This window comes from Capsicum annuum, unplaced genomic scaffold, assembly GCF_002878395.1.
Source record: "Capsicum annuum cultivar UCD-10X-F1 unplaced genomic scaffold, UCD10Xv1.1 ctg64242, whole genome shotgun sequence".
NCBI classification, from domain to species: Eukaryota; Viridiplantae; Streptophyta; class Magnoliopsida; order Solanales; family Solanaceae; genus Capsicum; species Capsicum annuum.
In genome coordinates this window covers 21,247-31,575 of record NW_025873371.1, presented here as the reverse complement: position 1 = coordinate 31,575, position 10,329 = coordinate 21,247, and the positions used below count along the sequence as shown (strand labels likewise).

Here is a 10,329-nt window from a genome sequence, read left to right as displayed (position 1 = left end):
AAGAATCTACGCAACTTTATGATCCATTGAAAATTAGTTTGATCTATGCTTTTAAAATTTGATTAATTTTTCATGAATATATCCTTAAAACATTCTCGATTGATTCGTTTTTTTGTCATTTTTGACATATTAAGATTGTTTTCATATTTTACCTTTAATATTAATTATTTTTTTCTTCAAATTAATTTCAAATACAATAGTAAACATCATTTAATAAATATATTATAATAAAATAGCTATTTTAATTGACGGACGATTAACTAAAAGGGAACGGAGAGAGTATACACTCCACGCTTTTTATCACTTTTTTTTTTTAAAGATTCACGTTAACTAAAGCTTTTGTCAATTTTTAGTTGAAAATGAAGGGATATATAAACATCAAATATTATTATTATATTATTAATAGTTAGCTTCTCATTTTGCCAACTCTATGTATACTATATATGTCGGCATGTTGTCGCCTTCCTATTTTTGCAATGATAAATGATGATGCATGAAGTGTTACGTACAAATGTTGAATGTTGATTAGGGGCGGTTCAACCCTTTAGGAGAAAAGGCGGTTGCCTAAGACCCTAAAATTTGAGGGGCCTATTTTTGTTTAGTAATAAATTACAAATTTTAAGAAATATATTAAATACTTTTTATAGAAAAAATAAAAATTTTATATAAAAAAATAAAATGCAAGGCCTCCTTTTGATTTTTGTCTTAGGCCATAAATTTGCTTGAGCCGCCCCTGATGCCGATGTTGCCATTCTATGCTTGATAAAAAAATAAAAAAATAAAAAGTTACTTACATTCAGCTGACAAAATATTTCATGTATGCTAAGACATACTATATGCTTAATTAAAATAGCGTTTGGTTATAAATTTTAGTAGTAGATTTAAAAAAAATTCTTTAAATATTTGTTTGATCATAAAAAATTAATCAAGTATAGATCAAATTAATTTTTAATGGATCAAAAAATTGGGTGGATTCTTTTTAATGGATCAAAAAAAATTAAAAAGAAAATTAATTTTTTTAAATAAAAAATAAAATGACGTGGCCCTCTAATAAGCTACCACATGGCAAGACTGTTTTTAAAAACCGGATGTTAAAAAGTAATGGCATGGATGAGCCAGTTTTTTAACGGCGATAACATAAATGAGCTCAACTTTTAACGAATGGCATAAATGAGCCATTTATGATAGTTCAGTGGTATATTTGAGTCTTTTTCCTTATTATTATTATTATTATTATTATTATTATTATTATTAGTAGTATTATTATTATTATTCATTTTTTTACTATTACTATTACTACTATTATTATTTTTTTCTCTACTAATATATATAATATTTAAGTAAAAGTTTGGTAATACTACTAATTTGTCTTTTATTAGTACCAAACCTTTACTTTATTAGTAGTAGAACATTACTATTATTATTATTATTTCTATTTCTATTCTATTATATTTATTATTATTATATTATTTTTTACTTGATATATAAGTGAAGGTTGGGGTGACTACTAAGGGTATTTCGGTAATTTTAGTCACCCCAACCTTCACACTTCTATATAGTAGTAAATGAAATGATTACACATTCATATGATTTTTCTTATATTTAGTAGTATTGTCCTCATTTTTATGGTGCAATAAAATAGTTACATATGCATATTCTTTTTTTCTTATATTTATTAGTTTAATTTTGTCCTCATGTCTTATTCATTTTTATTTAGATCCTTGTAATTGAATTATACATGGTAGTATTTTTTTTAATAAATATATTTTTGATCCTTATAAATATCTTTTTGATCCTTTTTTATCTTTTTGATCCTTATTATGTTAACATCGGTTCATTGTACTGCATTTCTTTTCTTTTACTCCTATACTAAACAATTACAACAAGTAGGAAATAATCTTTTGCAAAGTTGGATCTCTTTTGCACATTAGTGTTGTCAAAATGCCTGTGCCTTGCACGGGCATAGGTATCTAGTGTGTGTGTGTGTGTGTGTGTGTGTGTGTGTGTGTATATATATATATATATATATATATATATATATATATATTAGTGATAAGGGTAAAGTTGAAAAAAAGTGGTTAATTATCTCATGATCTCTTAAACATGTAAGCTATTTTGAGACAAATTTTTTTAGCTAACATATTAACTATTTTGAGACGGAGAAAGTAAATTTTTGCTAAGAATTTTCTCATAACCATTAAGTTTTAAGAGTTGCACGCCGAATTTTGGCACTTCCAGTAAGTATATTTAAAGGCAAAGGTGTTCCGTCATGCTTAAATTCTAGTCTGCCACTGATTAACTAGGTGTATAAAACTAGTGTAATTTTTTTAATTCCTTATATTTTATCCAATCAATGTGAGAGATAGAATAGGAGAGTTATTTAAAGGGATCGATTATCTCCTTTTCCGTGTTAGATATAATGCAATTTAGGTAAAAAGTTTCAATTTTAATAATATATGGTTTCCTTAAGGTTGGAATTAATTAAATTGAGATTTCATTATAAATTAGTAAGATCATCTTAAAAATTAAAATAGGTATAGAGATTACGTAATTGTTTATGCATGCAATTAAGGTAATTAACAACAAAAACTGACAAATTCCTTTCTTTAAAGATTTGAATGAATTAAATTTGAGATCTCTTTATTAGTTAACCATATATTTTAATTTTGGACTCAAAATTTGAGGTCTCTATATTAAGTATGAATATTAGTATTAGTATCAGTAAAAGGTCTATACATTTTAGCCATAGGTATAGCATTTTTTTTTACCTGTTTCTTTACCATATAGATGAATCAAAGCCAAATAAGTTCTTAGTTATGCCTTCGTGTGTTTCTCCCCTTCGTGTATGTTGATTTGACTGCTCACATCTTTAGCCAAGAATAACTAGACCTGCAACATTTTCAAGAAAAAATGACAAGAATCCTAAAAATTCTGACAACCTTTGCCGGCTCTTTCTCTTTTAACTCTTTGATTCAGTAATTTCTCTTTTTTTATTATTTACCATGATTATTTGTTTTATCAGAAAGATTTGATAAGTTCTTTGAATTGTTCTTGTGCTATTTGTTTGTGGGGTATTTTATTAATTTTTAGTAGAAGGTTAGTAGTAAATAGTTTTGCGTCATGTCTCTTCTGGTAGTAGTATTAGTATATATATTTTCTTTTCTACTTGTTGTATCATATACCTCTGTTTTATTACTTGCTACTGTTGTTACTTCTTATGTCTTCATAAATATCCTTGTGTTTTTGCTTTCCTTGCCGAGTATTTATGGGAAACAAATTTTCTACTTGCCAAGGTAGGGGTTACGTATGTTGTTGTTGAAGAAGAAACATGTAGAAAGAGAGATGTTTTGCTTTGTCTTATAAGTATTTAGTTAGCTTGCAATATTTTCATGAATGGATGATGATTTGTGAGTGGCTGTATATGAGTGTTTTGCTTTGTCCTTTGAAATCTCATGGACACTAGTTTGATTCATGTGCAGTCTCCATACATAGAGATAATGAAGAACAACTTCTTATTTTTTCGATCATCAGCTAATGATGCAAACAAAACCCCTTCACCACCATTAAATTCCAAGGAAGTTTCTTCTTGGAGAAGTGTTTCATTGTTATCTGGATCCTTCTTTGACAGTAGGTCAGGAAAAAAAATTTCACGGATATGAGCAAATCTCCCTATGGTCACAGTAAGAAAGTTCATCCTAAGAAATCTGGTCGTGATTCAAGCCGGTATGCATATCATTTTGCTGTAGCTTCCTTTTTCATACTTAAACTGATGTTTAAATTTGCATTTGTTTGTCCAAAGTAATGACAAATGTTTCTTCACGGCAGAGACCTTAGCGTTCCAGTGTTGATTCAGACTATTAGAAGATTGACAAAGGAGAAGGTACAAATGGCTTCTGTAGTTTCAAGCATGCTACGAAATCAAGTTGCTGAAAGGGCTTCTGCTAAGAAAGAAGCCAGCATATTACAGGCAGAACTAGATTCACGGACACGGAGATTGGAGACAGAAAAGAATGATTTACAATCAGTACTCTCTAAAACTTGAGAAATACCAAATTGAACAACATAGACTCTGTGAAAGGGCAATTGGTCTCCAGAGCAGAATGTCTCTCTACAAAGGGAAGTCTCTTCATTTAATGAGAAGGAAGTAGATAATAGAATCAACATGTCATTTTCGAAGAAACACCTTGAAGATTTTTCTAAGATAATAGAGCAAGTGTCAAAGGAGAATCAAAATCTAAGGCAGCAACTCACTCAGTTATAAGCGAAATATCGAGTAGCTCAAGACAATAGAGATTATGTCCGGAAAAACTACTAGGAAAAGGTTAAAGAGCTTAAATCGGAGACTTTGTTGACAACTGTGCTAAGGGAGAAGCTCTATTTCGAGGAGATGGACATAAAGCAAATTCAGCCTGATTAAGCCGCAACAGTTAGAGGTAACGACATTCTCAAATGTGAAGTGTAAAATGTGTTGGACTCTCTTTCTTATGCCACACCCAAATTGAAATATCTCGAGCTTCAGGTAAGAAAGCAATTTTAAGATCTCCTTGCAACGAAATAGTTTTTATTTTTCAACTTTGGATACCTCGTCTTCATATATGATAGCCTATTCTCATGTTACTCTCTCTGCATTAGCTTTCTACTACTGTTTGATTTTAGCTTCATCTTTGTTCCATCTGAAGTTCACGGTTTTCTTTATGAACTTGTAGACATGAGTTGTTGGCATGTGGTAGTCTTCTGCGACATGTCTGATCGCCTTAATGTGTAATCACTTGGACCAACCAAGAACATAATAAACTTTGTGATATCCTCAAACCCATTGATCTGATTGTGCTCTAATGTGGCAAAGTTACCCGAAGGGGTTTCAGTAAGTTTGCTCATTCATCTAACTTAATTCTTGGATAAGCTCACTAATGATTTGCAAGAATGCATGAAAGAACTTGGTGTTGTGAAGGCGATACTACCAAAAGTGTTTCAGGAGAGGGATTTTATGTGGGAGGAAGTTAAGAGCTACTGTGAGATGAACATGCTATTGAATTATGAGATCAACATGTAGAAAAGGAAGGTAGATACCCTCGATGAAGACTTTCTTATGAAAGAGGGTCAAATCACAATCCTGAAAGACTCGATAGGCAAACCTTTCGACCTTCTTGCAAGTCCTGATTCTCTGTTGGAGTGATGGATGCTAAATGGCCAAACTACAATTCATATTTTGTTCATTGACTATAGTGTTCATACTTCTCGTATACTTACTGGTTTTACTCTTATTCTTTCCCCCCTTTGATACTTGTTAAATAGAAAGTTTGTTTCTTTCTTTTGCAACCTTTTTGAATCTCCAATTGTAAACATTTCTTTTACTTGCTGGTGATCAAGACAATGAAATTCTTTTGCTTCATTTAGTTTTGTAAGTATTGGCTGTTTTTTTCTCTTATGAAGTATTTAGTGAGGATTGGTGCTACCATTTTCTTCTCATCTATGAGGTAGAGGTATGGTTTGCATGTATTCTACCCGAATATACATCGGGTATGTTGTTGTTGTTGTATGGAGATTGTGTGTATAATAACAATCGTATATTTGATGTCGGGTCATCCACACTTTCATTCCTTGCAGGGGAAAGCTCATTACGCTTACTGAGTTAACTTCTCATTGATGTATTCTTTCACTAAGGTTGAATTAAACCGCGCGATAGTATTTATATTTATTTTTGGTTCCTAAATGTATAGAAAGAGTAAGGCGCCACACCAACTTGCATGTACCTTGATGGATTTCACGGGATAGCTACCTTTCCAATAGTACATGTACCATTTGTTCAAAAAAAATTGAATAGATATGAAGAATCACCAAGAGCTTTTTTGCATTTGTGGAGTCTCAAATCCGAACCTCAATTCACAAAATCGCTATTTCTTTTCCTTATTCACCTCAAGTAATTAAGAGCACGAAATCTAGGATCACAGCGACTGCAATAATTTTTACGTGCTTTATGTAGAGTATGAAGATAAATGGAAAAAGAAGGATAGGTTTTATTCATAATGCAGCATGAGAGAATTCAACATCAGTAGCTGCTATTGATGCAACAACAACAGCAACATATACCCAATGACCAGTGCTCCATTTAGGGAGAATATACATGAATGGACCAAAGTTTGGCAGCAATATTTGGTTGAATACAATAGCTATGGAATGAATACCCGCTAGTAGCCTCTCTGATTTTCAACCTTTTGTTTGGTAGTTCATTCTCTATGACAACCTTTTGTTTGGTAGTTCATTCTTTATGACAAGCCTTTTACTAAAACTTTCTTCTCTTTCATCTTTGTAGCGGTTATTGTGGCCTTCTGTGGCGTATCCTACTTTGAAATTATTGGATCTAGAACCTATCAGATTCTAACAAAAGTCGATTTCCTTGCTTCTTTGCTTCCATTGATATGCATTCCAGCAGTATTGTCTCTCGGTGCTGGTTTGTTCAAGTGGTATGCGTTATTTATTTAGAAAGTGCTTATATCTCTAGACTAGATATGCTTCTTAAAGATGATCGGTGAGTTTTTACCTAGTCATATTATCTGTACCATTTTCAGGAAAGACGACAATTGGAAGCTCTCTCGAGGTGCTTATATGTTCATAATCATTGGTCTTCTTCTTTTGCTTGGAGCCATTTCAGCTATTATAGTTACAATTAAACCTTGGGCGGTAAGTGATCGTCCCATGTGCTGTAGTTTCCATGTTCAAAATAGTTATTTGACATTGTTTGTATGCTTTTCTTTTCCCCTTTGTGTTTCAACAGATAGGGGCTACATTTCTTCTGGTGCCTCTCCTTCTTGTTCTAGCTATTGGTGTTATTCGCTATTGGGCGTCAAATAACTTTTATTTGACAAGGATACAAATGTTACTCGTTTGTTTTCTTGCATTCCTTTTAGCTCTTGCAGCATTTCTTGTTGGATGGTTTCACGGTAAATACTCTTCTCCCGTCTTAAGATGCTCAGATAGTTTAATCTAATTTTTCTAGCGGTTCTCGATAATTGATGTCAAATGCATGTTTCTCTTTCAGATAAGGCTTTTGTTGGTTACTTCTCATTTCTTTTTCTCGTAGCTGGAAGGGCATTAACAGTAAGTTATACTTAATAACGGCAAATAAAGTATGGCGGTGTGTTGGAGAAATTTTTGTTTTTAGTCCCTAAAATATTGGCAAATTCTGATTTTTGTCCTTGTGATGGTTAAGCTCCTCATTTAAGCTTCATTAATTGAAATGTACACTTTTGATCCTTATGCTTGTGAGTTCACCAATTTAACAAATTATTAATTGTTAAACTATTTGAGACTAATTAATTAATCTAACTATAAAATATTTTAAATTTAGGGACCGAAGACACATTTTTGTCAACTCAAGGTTAAATATGCTTAGTGAAATATCACAAGGACAAATCATATTTAACTAATGACTGAGGGATCAAAAGTACAGTTATTCCAATCATGTTATTTATGTTTATCTTTTGCTTATTGGAGTTGTTTTATCTTTGCCTTGTGGTCTTACTTGCGTGTGAATTGTCTTTTGTTCCCCAAAACCCTTTTCTTTCAGGTCCTTCTTTCACCTCCTATAGTAGTCTACTCCCCAAGGGTGTTGCCTTGCCTTTTTATGTATTCTTGATGATGAGCCCACCACTAGTGGCAGGCAGTGCGGTCAGATTGATCCTACTGTGTGTCAATGTCAAAAAATTAGCTGCTCCTGTCACGACCCGAACCGAGGTCCTGACCGTGACGAGCATTCCGAATCATGAAGGCCCGAAACACCCCTATTTGTCTGATAATCATGCACATAACTCATATGTTAAAAGATATGCGGAAGATAAACAATATTACGGAAACATGGTCAAGAATCATACGAAATCAATAACGGGGAATAATGTCCAACAATCTCAACACAACATCTCTATAACGTCTGCGAAATCTCTACTACATGACTGAAACAAATATCTATCTGAAAACTGGGACAAGGCCCCCAGTAGACCCAAAACTACTAAATGATAAATGAAACTGCCAAACAATCAGGATTCCAGAATATAGAAGGCTCACCAAGTGACTCTGCAATTCTGCCCGGGAATATACTGATTATCTGGACCCCTAGACTGTGCCTTCAAACCTGGGAGGAAAGGGGGTCAATACAAAAGTACTGGTGCGCAGAGAAATCAAAATAAAAATATAATATTTTTGCAAAATATAGGTGAGAGCCATTATAAAGCAGTTTCATATCCAATCATTTGAAAACACATGGGCAAAATGTAATAATTTTTCAACAACAATGTAATGCAGCTGAGCTAGGTGGAATACCCTACATATCACATTTACACCAACTGTCAAACCTCGGTTGCCACCAAGATTAGAGTATAAGTGAGGGAAAGACACAAAAGATCACACAGCAGAGTGTCTCGACCTAATGGTAGTGCACAATATCACAAAGCAGGGCTCCTAACCATAGTCTCAACTTGGGAATGACATAAAGTCAGGTACGCAAGATCACAAAGCAGGGTACCAAATTCCCATGTCGGCAAACACGGTTTCCAGCGATGAGCCCTTACACTCAAACGCCTTCTTCGGGCATCCACCTATCTCATGTAAAATCCATGCATTCAAATTTTATCTGATTCAATCACATATCATATTTTGTAGGGTATCTTCATACCCGACTTGCAAGCCATCAATATCACATCATTCTTCTCATTCAACCATTGCATTCAACATGTTTCAACACAAATTGCCCTCCCGTTTTTAAGTCAAAATCATATCAATTCTCAAAACATTTCATGTCATGATTTTCAAGATGTTTTCAATTAATTTACATCATATGAACATTTAAAACAAATTCACATCAAGAGAGGGATTCCATATAATTCATGCTCTCAATGTCACGACCCAAACCAGGGCCCTGGCCGTGACGAGTATTCCGAACCATCAAGGCCAGAAACACCCCTTATCTATCTGGTAATCATGCACATGACTTATATGAAAAAAATACAGAAGATACACTATATAACAGAAACATGGTTAAGAATCATATGGAAACAATAATGGGGAATAATGTCCCATAATCTCAATCAACATCTCTATAACGTCTGCGAAATCTCTACTACATAACTAAAACAAATATCTATCTAAAAACTGGGACAAGGCCCCCAGTAGACCCAAAACTAATAAATGATAAATGAAACTGCCAGATATCAGGACTTCCGAAATATAGAAGGCTCACCAAGTGACTCTGCGAATCTATCTTTGGAAATCTATTGATTTTCTGGACCCCTAGACTGTACCTCCGAACCTGGGAGGGAAGGGGGTCAATACAAAAGTACTGGTATGCAGAGATATCAAAACAAAACATAATATTTTTACAAAATATAGTTGAGAGACATTATAAAGCAGTTTCATATCCAATCATTTAAAAACACATGGGCGTAATGTAATTGTTTTCAACAACAATGCAATGCAGCTGAGCTAGGTGGAATACCATACATATCACATTTACACCAACTGTCAAACCTCGGTTTCCGCTGAGATTAGAGTATAAGTGAGGGAAAGACACACAAGATCACACAGCAGGGTGTCTCGACCCAATGGTAGTGCACAAGATCTCAAAGCAGGGCTCCTAACCATAGTCCCAATTTGGGAATGACATAAAGTCAGGTACACAAGATTACAAAGCAGGGTACCAAATTCCCATGTCGGCAAACACGGTTTCCAGCGATGAGCCCTTACACTCAAACACCTTCTTCGGGCATCCACCTATCTCATGAAAAATTAATGAATTCAAATTTCATTTGATTCAATCACATACCATATTCTGTAGGATATTGTCATACCCGACTTGCAAGCCATCAATATCACATCATTCTTCTCATTCAACCATTGTATTCAACATGTTTCAACACAACTAGCCCTCTCGTTTTCAAGTCAAAATCATATCAATTCTCAAAACATTTCATGTCATGCTTTTCAAGATGTTTTCAAACAATTTACATCATATGAACATTTAAAATAAATTCACATCAAGAGGGGGATTCCATATCATTCATGCTCTCAAGTTAACATCTTTTTGGAATACATGCATATATATATATCATATATCAAATCACTTTGGAATTAGGCCTAAAGACCAAATCAATATCATAAAGATGCTTGAAACATGTTTATATTCATAATTTCAAAACCCCCATTTTTAAAATATGAATTTTTAAGCCCATGAGATTTTTGAGATAACCCCATGTACCTCTATATGTGAATATGATAGGTGCTTCTTGAAGCCTACGTTGCGGGGATTCCAAATCTTCAATCTGTTTTGAAAACCCATGG

The 10,329-nt window shown here is 33.5% G+C and overlaps 1 protein-coding gene and 1 pseudogene across 1 annotated transcript; both read left to right on the top strand.

Moving 5' to 3' along the window:
• Positions 1 to 3,907: 3,907 nt before the first annotated feature.
• On the top strand, positions 3,908 to 5,283 carry LOC124893715 (annotated as a pseudogene).
• Positions 5,284 to 6,128: 845 nt separating this feature from the next.
• On the top strand, positions 6,129 to 7,709 carry LOC124893714 (calpain-type cysteine protease ADL1-like). The gene is made up of 6 exons (XM_047404606.1): positions 6,129 to 6,156; positions 6,314 to 6,464; positions 6,570 to 6,681; positions 6,776 to 6,941; positions 7,040 to 7,098; positions 7,568 to 7,709. Exons 1-6 carry the CDS (start codon positions 6,129 to 6,131, stop codon positions 7,634 to 7,636), a joined length of 585 nt encoding a protein of 194 aa, XP_047260562.1. The 3' UTR covers positions 7,637 to 7,709.
• The last annotated feature ends 2,620 nt before the right edge of the window (positions 7,710 to 10,329 follow it).